Source organism: Peromyscus leucopus, chromosome 1, assembly GCF_004664715.2.
Source record: "Peromyscus leucopus breed LL Stock chromosome 1, UCI_PerLeu_2.1, whole genome shotgun sequence".
NCBI classification, from domain to species: domain Eukaryota; kingdom Metazoa; phylum Chordata; class Mammalia; order Rodentia; family Cricetidae; genus Peromyscus; species Peromyscus leucopus.
In genome coordinates this window covers 158,705,019-158,729,525 of record NC_051063.1, presented here as the reverse complement: position 1 = coordinate 158,729,525, position 24,507 = coordinate 158,705,019, and the positions used below count along the sequence as shown (strand labels likewise).

General features: G+C 44.5%; 1 protein-coding gene across 1 annotated transcript; it reads left to right on the top strand.

Moving 5' to 3' along the window:
- The first annotated feature begins 17,545 nt into the window (after window positions 1-17,545).
- Window positions 17,546-23,322, top strand: LOC114698879. Its single transcript, XM_028877720.2, is given in 7 exon segments — window positions 17,546-18,651; window positions 18,653-19,320; window positions 19,323-19,780; window positions 19,783-19,849; window positions 19,852-21,873; window positions 21,876-22,382; window positions 22,385-23,322. Coding segments are annotated over 7 exon segments (5,439 nt in total). The 3' UTR covers window positions 22,996-23,322.
- Window positions 23,323-24,507: the final 1,185 nt, after the last annotated feature.

Genomic DNA, 24,507 nt, shown 5'->3' with positions numbered 1-24,507 from the left:
GCTGTAATGGCATTCCATTTATAACTCCTCTGGACTCCTATCATGGTAAGAAACCTGTTGGGATCACCAATTGTTGTGGTATCTCCTGAGAAAGCTCCCGGCTGCCAACAGAAAACAGTAAAATATATTTTCAAAACACATTGCAGGAACACTCCAGATGCACCCCAATTCTCTATGGTCCCGAAGGATGAAATTCCTAATGAAACCACTTCAGCTACACATTTCATCAAGACACTGCAAGATTGGGGCTTCAGCTACCACACCTTCATCTACAGGTTTCTATGCCTCCCATTCCACTTTCTTATTGTTTTTCTCTTATTTTGACTCTTAGTTAGGATATTCCTTCCTAGCATTCTCTCTGAACCTCTGAGACCAGGCTGAAATCTCAATACTAGCAATACTCTAAGTTTTAAAGCTGAGATTTAATACACTAGTAGAAATCCTAAATCAGAAGTCTCCCCAGACACAGGAGTTTGCAGATTTCCTGTGCTCTTCAAAGGAAATGTTTCCAATGTCTACACCTACACCATCTTAGAGTCCTTTGATTTTTTTTCTAGATTCTGAGCTTTATATTGAGTTTCCAGGTCTTTCTGGGATCCAGCTTCATGAGAAAGCCCCTGATCATCTTTTGTTTCTTTCTATTTCTTCTAGTTTTCTTTCTCCCTCTTTTTAAAATTCCTTTCTTCCTTTATTGTGTGAAACTGTTATTGATAGTATGGACCATTTACAAAAGTGTCCCCAATTCTTTATTCCTTGTGCCTGCAATCCTGGAATGCAGTTCTGAACCTCTTCCAGTAAGAGACAAGAGTCTATTTTCTTTTGCCTTGAATGTGGATAAGCTGTGTGTCATGGTTCAAATAAAATAGATGAGAGAATGCATGAGTTCCAGGGATAGGCTTTAAGAGAGCTCACATGCTTTCAGTGATTTTAAATTTCTTCTTCTTCCTCCTCCTCTTCATCTTCCTTCTAACCTTCTCCCTCTTCTTCCTCCTCCTCCTCTTCTTGCTATTTTGTGTGCATGGATGTTTTGCCTACTTATATGTCTACATGCTACATTCATGCCTGGAGTCTGCAGAGGCCAGAGAGGGTGTCAGATCCTCTAGAACTGGAGCTATACAAGATTGTGAGCCATTATGTGGGTATTGGGAATTGAGCCTGAATCCTGAACAAGAGCCACCAGTGCTCTTAGCTACTGAGTCATCTCTCCAGCTTAGCTTTCAGGATCTCATGAGACACAATCCTGGGGTCTTTTGGTAGTAGATGAGAGAATGCACAGAACAGAGCCAAGTTGATGAAGTCCTTTCAGCAGCAGCTATGGAATACTGGCCATCCTCCTGGTCAGTCCTACTTTACCTGAGCAAAACAACCCACCTGAGCCCTAGACGCATGAGAAATTGTACATGGTTATGGGCATCAAACCTTCCCATTAGGAATGGCTATGCCTTGAAAGCTAACAGGCACAGAAACTGGCATCTGAAATTGAGAAGCCCTGTCTTTGGGACTGGGTGGACTATAGGGTAGGGCAAACATCTAGGAAACATCAAAAGCAGAAAAATTGTTTAGGAAATGATTCAAGGAGGGAGAGAAATAGGCACTTTAGTTAATAAGTTGTCAACTGTAAAAAGAAAATACATGTCTGTGATAACATACAAAATCAAATATACCCTGATCTACTTGAAGACTTGGAAAGATGGTTTTCAGGCGGTTTTGAAATTGTTATCTTGTTCTCCCTGGGGGATATGATAAGAATTTATAAAGAAAACAGTGACCAGTTTGCAGTGCAACTTTTTGTAGACTTTAGAAGATGGTGAACTAGTAGGATTCAAAAATAATTCTTTTATCTCTATTCTCCCTGGTTGGAGAAATATTCACAAAATATGATGTGTGTCCACTCCTGGTTCTGCATGAGATGAGGAAGCATGCTTTACCTGTCTCTTCTACTTCTTGCAAGCATTAGGTCTAGGCAAGAAAGCATGGAAGTGTTGAAAGATGGGAAAGAAGACCAGAGTTCAAGGCACCTTCCAGTTTGTAGCCTGCAGGACCATCACAAAGGATGCATTTTTGTACTCAGAGTCTCAGAAAGAGGGGAGAAAGAGGCAAGTATTACAGAAGAATGAGAAGAAATAATAGCTGAAAACTTTCCAAATTGACAACAAGCATAAACTTCAAAGCTAAACAAACCTAAAACAAGCGGGGGGGGGGGGAAGAAAAAGAAAAACAACAAAATCTATGCCAAGATACATTATAATTAAGCATCTGAAAATTAAACAGACTTAAAATTTGAAACAAGCCAGAGAAATAAATATATTGCTCATGGTAATAAAATGAGTTTTAAAAAAATCAAAAGACAGCAGATTTTTCTTCAGAAAGCAAAAAGGTCAGAAGGAGGTGATGCAATACTTTTCAAAGGCTAAAATCATTGCCAGCCCTTAAAATATACATTGAACAAAGAAATTCTTTAGGACTAAGGAGGAAATAAAAAATGTTAGATAAGGGAAACTAAGGGGCTTTGCCACTGTGAGGTTCACCCTAGAAAGAAATTCACCAAACAGAAAGAAAACAGCAGAAGAAGGAATCTTGGAACAAAGGGAACACTGGAAAAGTATGGCTAAGGCACGAATGTGGGGCAATGGAGCACATTTCCCTCTCCAAATGGTAACCTAAGGTCGATCAGCTTGCATTCCACGGTGTGACATGATTGCCTACATATGCGAACAATGTTTACAACCACTGTAAATGTTGAATAAGAAGGGAAATAAAATATAAGTTTCCAACACTTTATGTTAGCTGGCAAAATGTAGATATTAGATGTCCTGGTTAGTTTTCACTGTCAATTTGACACAACATGGAGTTCCCTGAGAAGAAGGAACCTCAGCTTAGGAACTGTCCAGATCATGAGGGATTGTGTTGACTGATGATTGATGTGGGAGGGCCCAGCCCACCACTCACTGTGGGTGGCACTATTCCTAGGCAGATGGGCTTGGCTGTGTAAGAAAGTTAGCTGAGCAGATGCCGGCGAGGGAGCAGTAGGCAGTGTTCCTCTATGGTTTCTGTTTCTTTTCTGCCCTGATTTTCCCAAGTGAGGGACCACGACCTAGAAGTGCAGGATGAAATTAACCTTTTTCTTCCCTAAGCTGCTTTGGCCATGCTGCTTATTTTATAGCAACAGAAAGAAAATTAGAACACAGGTAGACGTGATGAACACCACACACTGAGCACAACCATGAAAAAGGGTGCTTGTCAAACCCACTGTAGATCAGTGCTTCTCAACCTCCCTAATGCTGTGACCCTTTAATAGTTCGCCATGTTGTGGTGACCCCCAAACACAAAATTATTTTTGTTGCTGCTTCATAACTGCAATTTTGCTACTGTTTTGAATTGTAATGCGAATAGCTGTATTTTTTGATGGTCTTAGGCAACAGGATCATTGGGAGCCATAAGTCACAGGTTGAGAACCATTGCTGTAGATCAAAATAGGGGAAAGAAAGCTAAAAAAGCTCAAATACTCTACAGAGAGTTCATAAAAAAAATACAATGACAAAAAGTAAAATAAAATAAACTACAAAGAATAAATATAAAGCCAGGCGGTGTTGGCACATACCTTAATCCCAGACTTGGGAAGCAGAGGCAGGGAGATCTCTGTGAGTTCGAGGCCAGCCTGATCTAGAGTGAGCTCCAGGACAGCCAGAACTACACAGTGAAACCTTGTCTTTAAAAACATCAATATCAATAACAACAACAAAAAGGAATAAATAAAAGTTGGAATGACGATGAAATAACTTACTTAAAATTAACATATCAATAATTATATTACATATGCATACTCTAAAGTTGATATTTAAAAGACAAAGATTGGCAAAGTGAATTTTAAAAAGACCAACTTTGTGGTGTATATAAGAAACTTGCCATGTTTTTATTTCCATCTATTTTTAATATTTGCTTTTGGGGAATCAGAGTTTATTTATAAAGCTCAGACTGGCCTCAAATTCACTATTCTTCTGCCTCAGCTTCTGGTGTGCTAGAATTATAGGCAAGTGTCCCCATGCTCAGTTGAAAATACTTTAAATATACTACAATAGATGCAGATTTAAAATAAAGGATGCAGGAAATACATATTATATGATATGGATTGAAAATGAAATTTCCCCTATGGGCTCATACATTTGAACACTTGGTCCCCAGTGAGCACTGTTTCGGGAGGTTGTGGAACCATTTGGACGTGGTGCTAGCTGGCAGGCAAAAGACACCAAATGTGGGTCTCTAAAGCTTAGTCTCAAGTTGGGCCCCATTCTCGGCATCTTTGCCAGCTGCAGTAGCTAGTTGCCTCACAGTCCTGCTGATGGATGCAGAGACATGCCTTCCCTACTAAGATGGACTGATGTCTCTGAGACTGTGAGCCAGAATAAGCTCTTTTAAGTTGCTTCTATCTGGTATTTTATACTAGTTATGAGAAAAGTAACTAACATACCATGAAAACATTAATTTTTAGTTTTTTGAAATTATAATTATGTTATTTCCCCCTTCTCTTTCCCTCTCCAAAACCTTCCATGTGTCCATCCATGCTCTCTACCAAATTCATGGCTTCTTTTGCTTTAATTATTACACACACACACAAACACACACACACACACACACACACACACACACACACACACACACATATATATTCCTAAATATATAAATGCAATATGCTCAGTGCTTATGTTACTTACATGTATGTTTTCAGAGCTAACCAACTAGTACTGGATAACCAATTGGTGTGCTCTTCCCTAAGGAACACTGTGTCTCACACTCTCAGCATTCCTCAGTTGCCTGTAGTTCTTTGTGGAGAGTTGAGGCCTCATGAACTTGCCCCTTTTGGTGTGATCCTTGTTCAGCTCATGTTTAGGCATTCATTTGGTAAGACTTTATGGTTATAGCTTTGGACATTTGTAGGAGGATCATGTTTCTTACCATGAACTCTGTTCCTCTGGCTCTTAAAAAATTTTCCCCCCTTCCAAATGATCTCTGAGCCTTAGGTGTAGGAACTGTGTTGTAGATGTATTTATTGGGGCTGGGATGCCAGGCCCAACATTATTTTGTTTTCAGAGAAGCTAATTTTTTTGTGTCAGACAAAGTGATTGCCATGTGAGTAAAATTTATTCTTTCTAAAATTCATAATGATTCTAAGTATGCAGGAAGTAACTAAGACAAAACATATGTGAGGCAAAAGCTGACACAGTTTGGTGTGGTCAAGAGTTCTGTGGACTCTCCAGCCAATGCATAAAACCTAAAGGGAAAAAAACATTCGTTAAAATCAACTTTTTCCAAACTTTGGAAATGAACCAAGGGCTAGTATTTATTAAAAAAAAAAAAAAAAAAAAAAAAAAAAAAAAAAAAAAAAAAAAAAAAAAGTGGCCAAGCATCGCTGAGACCAGCAAGCTTTGGGGTTCTGTAACTTACTTCCACTTTATTCTTCAGTTTAGAAACATTGAGAAATACCAGCCCACACTCTGACACCAAGGGGAAGAGGAAATCAAAAAGTCATCATCATCTGGCCTACCCGATGCTGAGCTCTAGCACCCACTTCAGAGTTGTGTATCTTTTTTTTTCCTTTTGGCACCGTGTTAAAGGTAAACCCAGAGCCTTGTATAGGCTAGACAAATACCATACCACTGAGATACACTGCTGGATTGCCATCCCCTGGCTTTTGGCAGATAGGGTCTTGGTATGTAGCATAGAATGGCCGTGGCCCGGCAACCTTCCTGATTCCACATCCTGAGAACTGAGTTTACAATTATTTACCACCATGCCTGGGTAAAAATCTTGTTTTTATTTGACTGATTTAAAATTCATGAATGCTAAAAGTCTCTTTTGAGGGGAAATATGTCAGACACATTTATACGCAAGTGTTTGAATATTATGAGTGTCTGAGGCAATGGACAGAATTAACACTGAACAATAGAAAAGAAAAGGGCTATCTGTAAGGATTTTGAAAAGTTCCAGCATGTTCTTGCAGATCTTGAAATCCAGATACACACATGGCACTGTGTCTACTCGAGAAAGACCTGAGGAGGCCCTGGACTCTCACCTGTGGGAAACTGTGACTTCTGTACAGGAAGGAAATAAGGCCAAGATGTCATTTTGCCACGCTGTGTGTTGAAGGCATACTTCAATACCCACACAGAGCCCATAAACCAAGATTATTGATTCAAAATGTTTAAGGAAAGCTCTATCCAATTATATAGGTGACCACTAAGCTAACTGAACCGAGACCTAAGTGGGCACACAATAAATGATGCAGACTTTACAAAATTACTTTATAAAACAGGGAGACAATCACTGAACAACTATGATCAGCAGTAAAACCCACCAATCAAAGGAAGAGGAAGGAGTTTGATTTCAGGGGTTGTCAAATCATACTTAATACATTTTAATTTTGCTTATTCATTTTTATTCTGTGTATGTGCACGTGCCTGCTTGTCTGTATGTGCACCACATGTATGCAGGGTTTGTAGAGGCCAGAAGATGGAGTTAGATCTCCTGAGACAGGAGTTACAGGTGGTTGTGAGCTGCCATGTGAGTGCTGGGAACCAAACGCAGGTCCTCTGGAAGAGCAGCCAGTGCTCTTAATGGCTGTACCATCTCCCCAGTCTATAGAGGATAGTTTCCTATTGTGAAACATATATCTAGAAAACAGTGAGTCACAAAGAAAGAACTATCAAGAAAGAATTCTATTTATGAAAGAGAGATTGATAGAAAGAAAAAGTAAGAAGAAGAGAGAGATATCTTCTACAAATGCAGAAATTAAGATATTCTCAGATAACTAAAATCAAAAGTTTACTATTATAGGCCAACACTATAAAATATTAAAGGGAGGCCCTCAGACTAAAGTGACAGCGTACTAGATAGTAAGTTAAATACACAAGCAGTATTAAAAATCACTGGTCAGGGTAACTAACTACACGGGTAAATATAAAATCTTGTGTAAATATTTTTATGGCAATTCTTTTTTTCTGATCTGTTTGAAAAGGTAGATATAGAAAATGATAATTAATATTTTATGTTGCTGCTTTTGTCATGTATAATTATGTAATTTTTGATAATAGTATAGAGGGGGAGTAGAGAATCATAGGAAAAGAGTTTTTGCATACTAGTTGAATTAAATTAGCATAAACCTAAATAGGCTGGTGTGACTTTACATGACAATTCCTGCAGAGCCACTAAGGAAATAACTAGAATATATGAAAAAGGCATTGAAGTGGTGCATGAGAATATTGATGTGTTTAAGACATATAATAGAGGAACTAAGGAATAAAAATAGAAGATATATAGAGAAAACAAGTAGCAAAATGACAGACATAAATCCTACTTGCCAGTAGTTGCATTAAATGTAAATGGATTAAGGTCTCAATTAAAAGGCAAAGATTGACAGAATGAATTTAAGAAGGAAATTAACCAAACTATTTGCTGTCTGCAAATAATTTGAAAAGAAAATGGATGAAAAAAGGAGACTACTACAGTAATAACCCAAGAGAGCCTGAGTGCTTATATTAACTCAAGGAAACAACAGACTAGATGAAGTGGCTTTACTTCAGATACTATTTTGATCTAGAAAATATAGAATCTATGAAACATCTTAGAAATGTGAGCTCAGCAAAGTTCATAACATACAGAAAAACCATATTCAAAAATCAATTGTATCTTTGAGGATGTGGAGATAGTAAATTATAGACAAGATTATTCTAAAATATATCTGAGAATAAAAAAAAAAAAAACTAAGAGTAGCCAAAATAGCTCTGAAAGAGAAAGAGAAAGTTGAAGAAACCACTGTCTTTGGCATCAGGATTTACTAGTAACTATAATAATCACAGATGCATGGTATTGGTGCATAGATACAAGGATACAGTTGTAATACAGGGGAGAAATTCAGAAATAGTCACTCACAAATTCAGCCAATTGATTTTTTTTTAGATTTATTTTAAGTGTGTGTGTGTGTGTGTGTGTGTGTGTGTGTGTGTTTAGGTTTGTGCATGTGAGTTCACTTGCTTCTTAGAAAGCCAGACAAAAAAGGGTATCAGGTCTTCTGAAGCTGAAGTTACAATTGATTATGTTGAGTCACCTGACGTGTTCTGGGAACTGAACTCTGGTCCCCAGCAACTGCTCTTAGCAAATATGTCATTTTTCCATCCCACAGCCAGTTCATTTTTGAAGAAGATACAAAGGCAATTGGATGAATAAATGATCCTATAAACCAGATATCAATATTCATACAATCCATCTATCATACATATATTATCCATCCACCAATCTGCCCATCCACACATCTATCATCACCATCTATCACCATCATTCCATCGTCATCCATCATACACTCATCTATCATCCACCCATCGTTCATCCATCTATCTATTCATCCACCCATCCATCACTATCAATCCACCCATCATCTGTCCATCATGCACTCATCTATCATCCACTCATTCATCATCATCCACCCATCATCTATCCATTCATCTATCTATTCATCCACCCATCCATCATCATGCATTTATCACCCCATTCATCCATTGTTCATCCATCTATCAAAGCATTATAGCTTACAAAATATTAGTTCAAAATGAATCATGTATTTAAATATAAAATTATTGTATTTTCAAAAATAAATATGAGAAACTTTAAAACTATATGATCTATTAAGAAAAAAATCAGTAAGTTGGATTTCACAAAAATTTAGTGTGTTTGATTCATGCAAGATCTTGTTATGAAAATGAAGGAAAAGCTACAGATATAGAAAATATTTAAAAAAACACAAAAAAGAAAATATTTTCAAAGGACATAAGTGACTAAAAATTTCTAGTTACATATATACAAAACTCAAGTCTCAAAAGAAAAGCAAGAAATCTAATAAGAAAACAGAAATGACATAGACACTTCACTGACGATGAAATACAGATGGCAAACAGGCCAGAGAAAATATGTTCCTCACTGGCTACTAGGGAAACACAAATTAAAGCTAAGATGAATTCCTACACCATTACACTGGATGAAATTAAAAATACTGGCAAGAACAGGCATTACTGAAGATAAAGAGGGACTGGGATTTTCACCAATACCAATGGAGATGTCAACTGGTAAATTATTATGGGAAAGTGTGTCTCACTCCCTATAAAGGTGGATAAATACTTTCCCTATATCCCAATAACCTCACTCACAGATATTTACTCTGGAAACTTGAAATGATTTATTTTAGTTTTAGTATGTGTGTAAGTGTATGTGAGTGCAGGTGTCCATGTAAGCAAAATGAGGGTTCTGGGTCCCCTGCAGTTGGAGTTAGAGTTTATTGTGAATTACCTGATGTGGGTGCTGGAAACTAGAACTTTTACAACTCACTAGATGTAGTGGAACACTCCAAAGAGATGATGTCTTCCAAACTCAACAGGGCAACTGCACACATGGCTACTAAACCTTTTTTACTAAAACCTGTGCATGAATGACCAGACAAGTTCTACTTATGACTGCCATCCACCGGAAGCTTAAGTATCCTTTGGTAGTTGACTGCTTCTATGAACTGTGGTGTGTCCATTGAATAGGGTCCTGCTCACCAAGGAAAATCAGGGAAGAGCATCTTTAAAGTAATACTCTTGATACTCACTGAATGACTCCCCTATTGCTATCATTTGGCTGTGCCCTCAAAATTTGTTTGCTGGAAACTTAAATCCTAAAGTAACAGTGTTTGGATACTGGCCTAGAAGGACATGATTGAATCATGGAGGCAGTCCCTCATGAACAGATAGATTTCATCATGGGTGTATCTGCACAGTGGTGGTTATAAAGAGTCCCTCACTCTTGCCTCATTTCTCCTGATTGTGTTCATATGCCCTTTGTTTTCCCACTTAACAACACAAAAACCCTCACTGGACCCAACACCCTGTACTTTCCTCCTGCTTCTGGACTTCCGTGGTCTCTAGTCATAAGTGTATAATCCTATTTTCCTTATATTTCACTCTGTGTATCACTCAACCCTCATCAGAGAAGTTTCTTTTTGCAGTAAATGGTAATTAACACAGAGACTCACATGTGCAGAGAATGAGAGACTTTGGGGCACTCAGCCCTAAATGAGATGTCTTTACCAGGCCCCTCCCCTCAAGACTCAGGGACATATGCAGAAAAGAAGGAGGGGCAATTGTAAGAGCCAGAGGTAGTGGAACACTCCAAAGAAATGGTGTCTTCCAAACACAACAGGGCAACTGCACACATGAACTCACAGAGACCATGAAAGCATGCACAAGACTTGTACAGCTTCAAACTAGTCAAACTCTCGGCACAGAAAAGGGAATATGTGTGTGTGTGTGTGTGTGTGTGTGTGTGTGTGTGTGTGTGTGTGTGTGTACACTGTTTTAGATTGGGAAGGACTGTGAATAGAGGCTTGGCATTCAGAATTAGCTCCCCTTCTCCTACTCACATTCACAAACCCTGAAATGTGACTCAGAAGCCCCTCTTTGCCTGGCTCTGTGATTCATTTTAGCCAAAAGATGGCTGTGGAAATGGTGTTGTAACAGTTCTAGGTTTATTCTCTCTGGAACCCTGTTTCCATGTGGCCAGACTGGAGTCACCTGACAGAGGCTAAAAGGCCCCATGGAACTGGAAAAGCAGACACCAACACAGACCAGGGAAGCATGAATGACGGCTGTCAAGCTTTGTCAGTCTTTACACCAGATCTCTAGACTATCCAGCTGACCTATAGACCAGGAAATGTAAAACTAGGTTATCATTTTCAGCCCTGAATGTTTCCATGTGTTTTAACTGTTCTGTTATGGCATCCCATAGGTGCATGTGATACCTGAGTCACATCCATCATCTCTTTGCTCTAGCCCTCTCCTCTCATCCTTAGTAGTGTCCCTTTTATTTTCATGTTTTATTTTCTCCCTTGCTTTCATGTGTTAGAGAAAACATCCAACACTTAATTTTTGTGGGACTGACATGTTTCATTTTATGTCCTATTTCATCTCTTTTCCAAAAAGCAATATGATCTCATTTTTCTTTTTTTTATTTTATAATTTGATTTAATTTTACATATCAGCCACAGATTCCCCTGTCCTCCCTCCTCCCGTCCCCCCCAGCCCACCCCCCATTCCCATTTCCTCCAGGGCAAGGACTCCCCTGGGGATTCAGCTCAACCTGGTAGATTCAGTCCAGGCAGGTCCAGTCCCCTCCTCCCAGGCTGATCAAAGTGACCCTGCATAGGCCCTAGGTCCCAAACAGCCAGCTCATGCACTAAGGACAGGTCCCAGTCCCACTGCCTGGATGCCTCCAAAACAGTTCAAGCTAATCAACTCTATCGCTTATCCAGAGGGCCTGATCCAATTGGGGGCTCCTCAGCTATTGGTTCATAGTTCATCTGTTTCCATTAGTTTGGCTATTTGTCCCTGTACTTTTTCCAATCTTGGTCTCAACAATTCTCGCTCATTCAATCCCTCCTCTTTCTCACCGATTGGATTCCTGGAGGTCCACCTGAGGCCTGGCCGTGGATCTTTGCATCCACTTCCATCAGTCATTGGATGAGATTTCTAGCATGACAGTTAGGATGTTTGGCCATCCTATCACCAGAGTAGGTCAGTTCGGGCTTTCTCTCGACCATTGCCAGTAGTCTGTTTTGGAGGTATCTTTGTGGATTTCTGGGGACCTCTCTAGCACTTTGCTTCTTCCTATTCCCATGGGGTCTTCATTTATCATGGTCTCTTTTTCCTTTTTCTCTCTCTCTCTGTTCTTGATCCAGCTGGGATCTCTGCTCCTCTCAGTTCTCTTGGGCATATACCCAAGGGATGCTCAATCATACCACAAGGGCACATGCTTAGCTATGTTCATAGCAGCATTATTTGTAATAGCCAGAACCTGCAAACAACCTAGATGCCCTTCAACTGAAGAATGAATAAAATGTGATACATATACACAATGGAGTACTACTCAGCAGAGAAAAACAATGACATCATGAGTTTTGCAGGCAAATGGATGGATCTAGAAAAAATCATCCTGAGTGAGGTAACCCAGACTCAGAAAGACAAACATGGTATGTACTCACTCATAGGAGGATACTAGATGTAAAACAAAGGATGACTGCTACTACTCACAACTCCAGGGTCCTAGAAAACAGGACCCTAAGAAAGACACAGGGATCGCCCAACAACAGAGAAATGGATGAGATCTACATGAGCAAACCGGATGTGAGGTGGGGTAAGGAAGGGCAAGGGTCAAGGGAAAGAGATCTCATTTTTCTTAGTGGTTGAGTAAAACCTGTTTGTGAATGAATGAATGAATAACACATCATTGAACATTTATTCCACATTTTCTGTTGATAAGAGTGATTTTACATTTTAGTTCTTGTGAATGAACAGAGACACAATAAACAGGACTGTGCATGTGTCTCTACAGAGAGCTAACAGATTCTTTTGGATGTATACCCAGAAGTGGTATGGCTGGATCATATAGAAGATTTAATTTTAATTAGGGGAGGAGGCTTCATACTGATTTCCTTAATAGCTGATTTGCTTTCACCACCAGCAGTGAATAAAAAATCATCTATAGAATTGTCTTCTCTCAGCCTCTCCGGCATTTAATGTCTTCATTCTCACTGGGTGAGATGGACTCTCCATAGACTCTGCATTCTCATTTACATCCTTGATGACTGAGGGGGTTGAACATATTTTTTTCATGGTCATACTGGCCATTTGTACATCTTCATTTGCAAACTATATGTTAATATCAACAGTCAATCATGAACTGGATTAATCCCTTTTCATTGTTTAATTCTTTTGAATTATATGCCCTGTGTGTCAGTTCTCCATTAGATGGGCATTTGGCTGATTTCTTTTATTCTGCAGGCTCTCTCCTTGTTTTGTTGATTATTTCTTTTGTTTTGTAGAAACTTAAAAAAAAGAGACTTTTTGAAACAGGGTTTCATGTAGTCCAGACTAGTCTCAGACTCATGTAGCCAATGATGGTCTCAAATCCTCCTGATCCTTTTATCCCCACCCCCCAAATGCTGACATCATAAGCATGAACTACCACTCCTAATCCAGAAATATCTCAATTTGATGCAGTCTTCTTTGAGAACTGAGCCACCCTTACCCTTATTTCCTAGGCTATCAGAGTCCTGTTCAGAAAGCCCTTACCTATGAATACACTTTGAAGTATTTCTCTTACATTCTTCTCTCGTAATTTGAAAATTTAATGTCTTACATGAAGCTTTGTGATGGATTTTCAGCTGGTTTCTGTACATGGCATGTTAATGAACTTCAAGGGGCTGATTCATTGGGAGCAGTGGTTAGCACAGAAAATCTTTGCTCAGCATATGGCTCAATGAATCTTACAGATGCATTGGTATAGAAAAATAGGATCATGGATATGACTTTCTCCATGCATTGCTACAATTCAGTTCTGGACCCTGCATCAAGATCAGGAGACATTCATAGCAGCATGTTTTCCAGACAGGGTTGTTCTTAGATATTTCTCTCCTTTTCCCTTCTCTTGAACTTCTTGAGGCATCTCCACTTTGTTGAGAGGTCTGTGACTTCACTGCTACAAGTTTCTTTAGCTCTATGAAAGAAGAATGGGAACTATTCAAGGACTCATAGGTTGGTAATGAATGCAATGTGTTAGTGATGTACTTTTGTGGGCAACACTGCCTAAAACCAACAAATGTGACACCCCACCATCAAGGCACAGCCAAGGTTTTGGAATAAAACATAAAGAGGCAGTTTATAGTTCTATAAGGGGAAACACAGGGCTACAGAGCTTAAAACACATAATCAGTAATTCTCATCCACTTGACAAGCTGTGATGCTCAAGCCCTCAGGCTCTTCACCTGCCTTCTAGATGAGGCAAGGTGGAGAAAACCTGAGTCTCTGAGCAGACATGCATACCACTGCCTTTCTCTCTTTCCCTGTCCTTTTCACACACTCTCTACCAACAAAGTTAACCCACATTAACCAGTCAACCAGGCAGGGTGTTTGTGTGCTTGTGTTTTCTCTGATTGATTGATTATTGATTGGCATGCTCTTTGGTTTTGTCTTTTGACATAGGTTCTCAATATGCAAGACCATGTGCCTCTCCAGGGCTGGGACAGCAGGCATGCCCCATCTTTGCCCTCAATGACTTGAAAGAGTTATGGACTGTAAGAGTATAGCAATCATATAAAGTCTGTAATGCTGAGAAGAAGTCGGACTAAACTCACCAACTCAACAACAAATATGTAATATGGGGTCCAAAGCGGAGATACAATCTACCAAAGTCAAATGGCCACCAGAGTCAGGCCAGTTTAACATCCAGGCCTTACAATCTTACATCAAGATCTACCCAGATGTGATATAAGTGATGATGATGAAGAAGATGATGATGATAAAGGCAAGGACAGCCATGAACTTGGACTCTGGTATAACACAGTATTCACATGTCTACTAATCACTGCTTGAGAGCTCTTTTGTTAGATTTATTTTATTTATATCAATGTTCTGCCTGCATGTCTGTCTGTGTACCACCTGCATGCCTGGTGCAGTCAGAGAACACAAGAGGGTTTCCATAACCTCTGGAATTGGAGTTACAGATAATTATGAACCATCACATAGATGCTGGGAACCAAACCGGGGTCCTCTGCAAGAGCAATAGTGTTCTTAACTCCTGATTCATCTCTTCAGCAGCAGATCCTGATCTCTCCAGGGCTAACATGCCCAAACTCTCCCTGATGAAAGGGTTTCTTACTCATTCATGAGAGGAGGAACACTAAATATGAGGGTGCCTCCTTAATGCTCAGTTGTCCCCTGCACTGTCCCAGGCTGAGTTCTTTGTGTAGCAAGATGGGGTCCCCCAACCCTGGGATTCAATGACCCTTACTTCATTTTATCCCCATGAAACAGAATGCAGGGCAGACCACCCAGAGGACTGCACTTTACCTATGCAACAATTTAGAAAACATTTGTACATTCTATTTTGGAGCCGATTTCTCAATCTGAAGAATTGATTTGTGCAATTAGGCAAGTGATTTTTTTTTGAAGGAAGATTTTGCATGAATTTGCAATATAATTTTCTTTTTCTGTAACTGTTAATTGAAAACATTTATCAGGTTTTTAAGCTAAAACAAAGTTAACTTTGAAAAAAAAGGTGTGAGCTGCTCATTTTTATGCAATCTCAATGTTGTCTTTGATGCTCTCATTAATGTCTTATTTACAATCAGGGCTGAAGACTTCTTTGCTTGGGGGAAGCAACTGCCTTAACCTTAGCAGGGTACAAATTTCAGACCTAGTTAATCCAGTCGCTATCTCTGCCCTTTGGTCTCCTCATATCACCACTCCAGGGACAGCTGGGGCAAAACCATCACGAAAACCTTCGGGGGAAAAGCTTAGTCTAGGATCACAAGTGTCTGGTAAGTAATAATAACAATAACAACAACAACAAGAATAGCCTTGAGTTTTGTTGTTTTTGAAACAATGTTTCACTTTATAGCCCAGGTTAGCCTTAAACCCTTTGTCTCTGCTTCAGCCTCCCAAGTGCTGAGCTGACAGACTATGTCCACCGACCATCACTGGGCTCTATTTTCATCACTGGGCGCTTTTCTGTAATTATACATCTAAGCCCTTGGGTTAATACCGAACTTATTAAAATTTGGTTATACTATGAAATATGTAATATTGTAAACTTTTCAGTCAGAGAAACTGTTTCTGAGGTTTAATGGCTTTACATGATATTTTTATATAAATAAACAATTAAAATATGAATTTCTGTTTGACAGATACTGAGTGTTGCTTAGCTTACTAATAGTTATTGGGTTTTTTTAAAAAAATATTTGTCATTATTACTTTGTGTTTTTGTTAGGTACAGAAGATATATTTCTGGGTATTTTATGAGTTTTGTTGGTATTTTTTGTTGACTCACATAAATCAACCTATAATAAATTTTACAGGGATGTTAAGAAGCTGTTTTCTGTGTGAGATAAAACATCATATTCACATTTTCTCATTTTTTCTTCTATTGATCTGTCAAAGATGAAAGTCAGACAATATCATTATTGTTTTTTTTTTCTTGTTTCTCTTTATATTTCTAAACAGACTGCCACTGGGATAAATTCTTTCCAGCTGATCACATTAATTTCTGCTGGCCTTATTTCCTTTCTTCCACACTTGTGTTTTTTGTTTGGAGAGGGTGTGGCCATATAGATGCTCAGGCATGTGCGTGTACATTCTATACACATGCTACAGAGCAGTCAGTGTCTCCTATGAGAATCTGTATTGAACCGAAAGCCATTCATGGTATAGTCCACAGACCCATTGCCTCACCATCCTTCATTTCTCCTGAAGTCAAACATGGCAGAACCCTCTAAGCAGTGGTCTGTGGGAAAACCACGTCTCACTCAGTCAGTGAAACATGAGCACACATACCTAATCCATTATCATCTCACCCTGAGAGTCTGGCAACATTAATGTTGACCCAAGCTTAATTCTTGGTTCTGAAAGACCCCAGCAAACTTGCTTAGCCTAACACCATTTTGAGCTAAGCCTGAAAAGTACAGGAAAGTTCAGGGTGTCTGCGGTCGGCCACCTGGCCCCAGAAAAGGGTACTAAAGGTCAGAAAAACAACTTGGAGCCAGACAGCAGGCGTGTCGAGCTCGGGGAGAACCCACGAGCTGTCCTGAGTTTGAACCTGGCCTCATTTGAATCGTCCAATCAGAACCCACGAGCTGTCCTGAGTTTGAACCTGGCCTCATTTGAATCGTCCAATCAGAACCCTGTAAACCGAGCTCCTCGTGCTCCTGCTGCCAGACCCTATAAAAACCCTCCACTCCAACCCAGGGCGCGCCAGTCTCTCGAACTTCTGGAGGGACTGTGTTGCCCCGGGTACCCGTGTTCCTGAATAAAGCCTCTTGCTGTTTGCATCTGACTTGTGGTCTCGGTGTGATCTCTGGGCGAGGGTCTCTCCAGAGGGAAGACTGCCTTCGGGGGTCTTTCATTTGGGGGCTCGTCCGGGATCGGAGACCCCTCCGCCTCGGGACCACCGACCCACTGTCAGGAGGTAAGCCGGCCGGCCTTGGTGTATGTCATCTCTGTCCTGTCTGAGTGTTGTCGGTTTGTCTGAATGTTGAATGTTGTCTGTTTGCGCGCCTGAATCGGTCTGGAGTCAGTGGGGCTGAAGGAGCTGACGAGCTCGGACTTCGCCACTGCAACCCTGGAAGACGTTCCACGGGTCTCTGAAGTCCCCTCTGGGGCACGGGAAGTCCCCTCTGGGGCACGGTCTGAAGTCCCCTCTGGGGCACGGTCTGAAGTCCCCTCTGGGGCACGGTCTGAAGTCCCCTCTGGGGCACGGTCTGAAGTCCCTCTGGGCACGGTTTTTCGGGGCCATCCCCGAATCAGAAGAATATGTGGTGCTGGTAGGGGATGGAGAATTTAAGCACTCCGTGTCCCCATCTGAGTTTTTGCTCTCGGTTTTACGCCGGAGCCGCGCAGCGAAATTGTTTCTTGTTTGTGTTGTCGGGTTGTTTTGTGTTCTTTGTCTAATCCTTCTCCATCCAGGAATTAATATGGGACAGACTATCGTTACCCCCTTGAGCCTAACTACTAACCATTGGTCGGACGTCAAGGGCCGGGGGAGAAATGAAGGTGTAGTCATCAAGAAAAATAAATGGATGACCCTCTGTAAGGCTGAATGGGTCATGATGAATGTAGGATGGCCACGGGAGGGGGCATTTAATCTCTCTCTCATTTCCCAGGTTGAGAGGAAGGTGTTTGCCCCTAGCCCCCATGGGCATCCAGACCAGGTTCCCTACATCACCATTTGGAGATCCCTGGTTGAAAACCCATTCCCCTGGGTCAAGCCCTTCCTCCCACAACCCCCTCTTACTCCCCAGCCTTCAGCGCCTCCTAACCCCCTTTCTTCCCTCTACCCAGTCCTTCCCCACAGGGAGCCTTCCAAGCCCCCTGTCCTTCCCCCTGACCCTAACTCTCCCCTCGTAGACATGCTGGTAAATGAACCGCCGCCCTACCAGCCGACCCCCCCAGCGTCACCCACGACCCCGGCTGTGCTCGCGACCCCGGCGGCTGTGCTCGCGGCGGCCCCCACCGCCCCGGCGGCTGTGCTCGCGGCGGCCCCTGCCGCGGCGCCGGCCGCGACCCCGGCGGCTGTGCTCGCGGCGGCCCCCGCCGCGGCGCCGGCCGCGACCCCGGCGGCTGTGCTCGCGGCGGCCCCCGTCGCCCCGGCGGCTGTGCTCGCGGCGGCCCCCGCCGCGGCGCCGGCCGCGACTCCGGCGGCTGTGCCCGCGGTGACCCCAGTCGCGACGCCAGCTGTGACCTCCCCGGCGGCCGCCCCTCTTGTGATGACCCCGCTCGCTGGAGACTCGGAGGAAGAAAAAGAAACAGTCCAGTCCCCCATCGCAGGCCGCCTCAGGGGCCGCCGAGCCGGCCCCCCCACTGAGTCCAGAGCCTTCCCGCTTCGGGAAGGACCCAATCATCAGTTACAATATTGGCCCTTTTCTGCCTCAGACCTTTATAATTGGAAACAACATAATCCCCCTTTCTCCAGGGATCCTGTTGCCCTGACCGGCCTAATTGAGTCCATCCTAGTGACTCACAGGCTGACTTGGGACGACTGTCAGCAGCTCCTGCAGACCCTCTTAACCGTAGAGGAAAAGCAGAGTTTTCCTGGAGGCCCGGAAGCAGGTTCCGGGCGATGACGGGAGGCCAACCCAACTCCCAAATATCATCGAGGCAGCTTTTCCCTTGACCCGCCCAGACTGGGACTTCAATACACCTGAAGGTAGGGAGCATCTACGTCTCTATCGCCAGTTGCTCTTAGCGGGTCTCCGAGCGGCCGCCAGAAGGCCTACCAATTTGGCTCAGGTAAGGAATGTGATGCAGGGAAAGGAGGAATCACCCGCTGCATTTTTAGAGAGGCTGAAGGAGGCTTATAGGATGTACACTCCGTATGATCCAGAAGACCCAGGGCAAGCACCAGGTGTCATCTTATCATTTATTTACCAGTCTAGCTCAGATATCCGAGCCAAATTGCAGCGGTTGGAAGGTTTACAGGCGCTAGGTTTGCCAGACTTATTGAAGGAAGCAGAGAAAGTGTACAATAAGAGAGAAACTCCTGAAGAGCGTGAGGAAAGGAGATGGCAGAAACAAGAGGAAAGGGACAAGAAACAGCATAGGGAAATGAAAAAGGTTTTGGCCGCCGTTGTGTCTAAGGGACAGCGGAGAGAGGGAGATAGGTCGGGAGAGCGAAGGAGGCCACCCCTTGATAAGGATCAATGCGCTTACTGTAAGGAGAAGGGACATTGGGCCCGAGACTGCCCAAGAAGCTACAAGGACCCCGCCGACCCAAGCCCAAAACTGTGGACCTCCTTAGTCTAGAGGACTAGGGGAGTCGAGGCCAGGAGCCCCCCCCTGAGCCTAGGATAACCCTCAAGATCGGGGGGCAGCCCGTGACCTTCCTGGTTGATACTGGTGCTGAACATTCAGTCCTAACCCATGCCGGAGTGCCTCTTAGCCGGCATTCTGCACTGGTGCAGGGGGCAACTGGAAACAAGAGGTATTACTGGACTACCGAGAGAAAGGTCCAACTGGCATCAGGGCAAGTAACTCACTCCTTCCTGCATATACCTGAATGCCCCCATCCGCTGTTGGGACGGGACTTATTAACCAAATTGAAGGCACAAATCTACTTTGATGAGGAGGGACCAAGGGTCACGGGTCCTAAAGGAGACCCCCTACAAATCCTTGCCCTCAGCTTAGAGGAAGAATACCGTTTGTTTGAGGCAGAACCCCGGAGAAATCACCTGAAGAGCTACAGAACTGGCTGAGAGAGTTTCCTCAGGCCTGGGCAGAGACTGGGGGCTTGGGCTGGCACGCGATCAGCCGCCGCTGATGATCTCACTAAAGGCCTCCGCGACCCCCGTTTCAATCAGACAGTACCCAATGTCACGGGAAGCTCATGAGGGGATTAAGCCCCATATTCGGAGACTCCTGGACCAAGGGGTGTTAAAGCCCTGCCAGTCACCTTGGAACACCCCTCTCTTGCCTGTTAAGAAACCGGGGACAGGAGACTACAGGCCGGTCCAGGACTTGAGAGAGGTCAATAAGCGGGTGGAGGACATACACCCCACGGTGCCTAACCCCTATAACCTTCTGAGCACCCTCCCACCGACCCACGTCTGGTACACTGTGCTAGACCTGAAGGATGCCTTCTTTTGTTTAAAACTGCACCCTCAAAGTCAATTGCTATTCGCTTTCGAATGGAGGGACCCAGAAAAAGGGCTCTCGGGACAATTAACCTGGACCAGGCTCCCGCAGGGTTTCAAAAATAGCCCAACCCTCTTTGATGAGGCCCTACATGCAGATCTGGCCGGATTCCGGGTCGAACACCCAACCCTGACTCTGCTCCAGTATGTGGATGATCTACTCCTGGCGGCCAGGAGTCGAACCGAGTGCATGGAGGGCACTCGAGCCTTACTGGCCAGACTTGGGCAGAAGGGATATAGAGCCTCAGCCAAAAAGGCCCAAATATGCCGAGACAAGGTCACCTACCTAGGCTACACCCTGAGTGGGGGGCAAAGATGGTTAACAGAAGCAAGGAAGGAGACGATAATCTCCATCCCCCCTCCTCGGAACCCCCGCCAAGTTCGAGAGTTCCTGGGTACGGCTGGGTACTGCCGCCTTTGGATTCCTGGCTTTGCCGAACTGGCAGCCCCATTATACCCCCTCACTAAACCAGGGACCATGTTCCAATGGGAGGAGAAGCATCAGAAAGCGTTCCAACAGATCAAGAAAGCCTTACTTGAGGCCCCGGCTCTGGGTCTGCCAGATCTGACCAAGCCCTTTGAGCTGTTTGTGGATGAGAACTCAGGCCTTGCTAAAGGGGTACTGGTGCAAAGATTGGGACCTTGGAGGAGACCTGTAGCGTATTTGTCCAAGAAATTGGACCCGGTGGCTACAGGATGGCCTCCATGCCTCCGCATGGTGGCAGCCATTGCCGTATTACTCAAAGATGCCGGAAAACTGACTCTGGGACAGCCGTTGACTGTGCTGGCCTCCCATGCAGTGGAGGCCTTGGTCCGACAACCACCGGACAGATGGCTTTCTAACGCCAGAATGACTTACTATCAGGCTTTATTACTGGACTCAGACAGGGTAAATTTTGGGCCGGTAGTTTCCCTTAACCCTGCTACCTTGCTGCCACTGCCTAGCCCCTCCGAGGAGCATGACTGTCTCCAGATTCTAGCCGAAGCACATGGCACCCGCCCCGATCTGACAGATCAGCCGCTTAAGGACCCAGACGCTGTCTGGTACACAGATGGGAGCAGTTTCCTGGAAGAGGGGGAACGCAGAGCCGGGGCAGCTATAACCACCGAATCGGAAGTGGTATGGGCATCGTCGCTCCCGCCCGGGACATCGGCCCAGCGCGCAGAACTGATTGCGCTCACCCAAGCTCTCCGGATGGCAGAAGGTAAGAAGCTCACAGTTTATACTGACAGCAGATATGCCTTCGCCACTGCGCATGTCCACGGGGAAATCTACAGACGAAGAGGCCTGCTGACGTCCGCGGGTAAGGAAATCAAGAACAAAAAAGAGATCCTAGACCTCCTAAAGGCCCTGTTCCTCCCGCTCCAACTCAGTATTGTCCACTGCCGGGGGCATCAAAAGGATGACTCGGCGGCAGCCAGAGGGAATCGGCTGGCAGATCTGACTGCTCCAACAGTGGCTTCCCAGCCAGCAGGAAACAGCCAGTTAATGGCTATACAAGAACCACAGCCTGAGAGAGACCCCGTGCCCTATAGCCCAGAAGACCATGAGCTAGCAAAGAAAATGGGGCAGACTGGGAACAAGGAAGACAGGCATATATACTAGGGGACCGGATGGTCATGCCAACCACCCATACCCGATATATGCTGAGATTCCTCCATGCATTGACCCATTTGAGCAAAAACAAGATGAAGACCCTATTAGACAGAGAAAACACCGGGGCAGTGCTGCTGAACCAGGATCAGGTACTCCAGCAGGTAACTTCTACCTGCCCAGCCTGTGCTCAAGTCAATGCAGGGAAGGTTCATCTGAACAAGGGGGTCCGCCAAAGAGGCCATCGTCCTGGTGTTCATTGGGAAATAGACTTTACAGAAATAAAACCTGGACTCTACGGGTACCGGTACCTCCTGGTCTTCGTGGACACTTTTTCCGGATGGATTGAGGCATTTCCAACCAAGAATGAGACGGCTAACGTGGTAACAAAGAAACTGTTGGAAGAAATCTTCCCCAGGTATGGGATGCCTCAAATATTGGGGTCAGATAACGGGCCTGCCTTCGTCTCCCAGGTAAGTCAGAAGGTGGCCAAACTATTGGGGGTTGATTGGAAACTTCATTGTGCATACCGCCCCAAAGCTCAGGACAGGTAGAACGAGCTAATAGAACAATCAAGGAGACTTTAACCAAATTAACGCTTGCAACTGGCACTAGAGATTGGGTGCTCCTACTTCCCTTGGCTCTCTACCGAGCCCGAAACACTCCTGGCCCATATGGCCTAACCCCTTTTGAGATCATGTACGGGGCCCCACCTCCTGTTGTAAGCTTTCTCCATCCTGATATTTCATCTTTTGCCACCACCCCTACTTTAGAGGCACATCTTCAAGCCCTCCAACTGGTGCAGAGGGAGATCTGGAAGCCCCTGGCCAAAGCTTATCAGGAGCAGCTAGACAAGCCGGTGGTGCCCCACCCCTTCCAGATCGGGGACTCCGTTTGGGTCCGACGACACCAGACCAAGAATCTGGAACCACGGTGGAAGGGGCCCTACACTGTCTTGCTGACCACCCCCACTGCACTCAAGGTCGACGGGATTGCTGCATGGATCCACGCCTCTCATGTGAAGGCTGCCAGGGAACCCGACCCAGCAGGATCCAGAAAGTCAACATGGACAGTGCGCCGCACACGAAACCCCCTAAAAATAAGGTTGGCCCGCAGCTCCTCTTCCTCCCCCTCCTCTTGATCTCCGCTTACCCCCAGGGGACTAGGGCGGCAGAGAGCCCGCACCTAGTTAAGAGGCTCACTTGGCAGGTCATCTCACAACCTGGGGAGACGGTCTGGCAAACGACCGCCCTTCACACCCCCTTTACATGGTGGCCTAACTTGCACCCAGATCTCTGCCAACTAGCAGCAGGGTCAGAGGACTGGGACATCCCTACCACTGACCCCATGAACCCCAGAGCACCAGACGTCTGTCAGGATGGTAAGGGAACTTGCAAATGTAGTGACGAGAGATACGGATGCAGTCACCCTGAAACCAGGGCAGCCCTGTCACAACTATCCTTCTACGTCTGCCCCCAGGATGGTAGGGACAGAAAGATGATTAGACAATGTGGGGGTTATGAAAGTTACTTCTGTAAAGCATGGGGATGTGAAACAACTGGTAATACCTATTGGAAGCCTTCATCCACTTGGGACCTAATTAGGGTAAAGAGGACTACCCAAGGAGAAAGCCACTCATGGCGTCCCCTTACCCAAGGACATTGTTGGGGAACTGTCACGTTAGGAAGAGATAACACTTACTGGCAGGGGGGGGGGCCCTGTGTAAATTTCACCTGTAACCCCCTGAATATATCTTTTACTCAGAAGGGAAGAGAGATAACACAAGACTGGATTAAAGGTAAAACGTGGGGATTTAGGCTCTACATGATAGGACGGGACCAGGGAGTCGTATTTACGATTAAGCTTAAAATCACGGAGCCCTCCGCCTCTATAGGTCCCAACCAGGTTCTCTCTGACCAAAAGCGCCCCTCTCTACCCGCTCCGGCACCCCCGAGGGCTACCCCCCGACCCAATTCGGCCATTCGCCCAAGCACGGCTCCGAATGCTACTATAATCCCAGTCACCCTCCAGCCACCCAGGCCCGGTACGGGAGACCGGCTATTGAATCTTATAGAGGGTGCTTACTCAGCCCTCAATGTTACCAACCCAAATCGGACTCAGGAGTGCTGGTTATGCCTAGTCTCCACACCTCCCTACTATGAGGGGGTGGCCGTAGTCGGAAGCTTCACCAATTCTTCTTCGCCCCCGTCAGGATGTGCCTCAACACCTCAGCATAAGCTCACAATCTCCGAGGTGTCAGGACAAGGACTATGTCTGGGGACAGTACCCTACACCCACCAACACCTGCGTAATCGCTCCCGGGCACTTGTTCCAGGACCCCACTATCTCGTGGCTCCCAACGGGACTTACTGGGCCTGTAGCACTGGACTTACACCATGCATCTCCCCCTCAATACTAACCAACACGGCCGATTATTGTGTGCTCATAGAACTGTACCCCAAGATAATCTACCGTACACCTGAAGATATCTATGCCCGGTATGAAACAGGGGTCCCCCGCAGAAAAAGAGAGCCAGTCTCGCTAACCCTGGCCCTGATACTAGGTGGGTTAACTATGGGAGGAGTCGCCGCCGGAATAGGCACAGGTACCACTGCCCTCATGGAAACCAACCAGTTCAGACACCTCCAGGCTG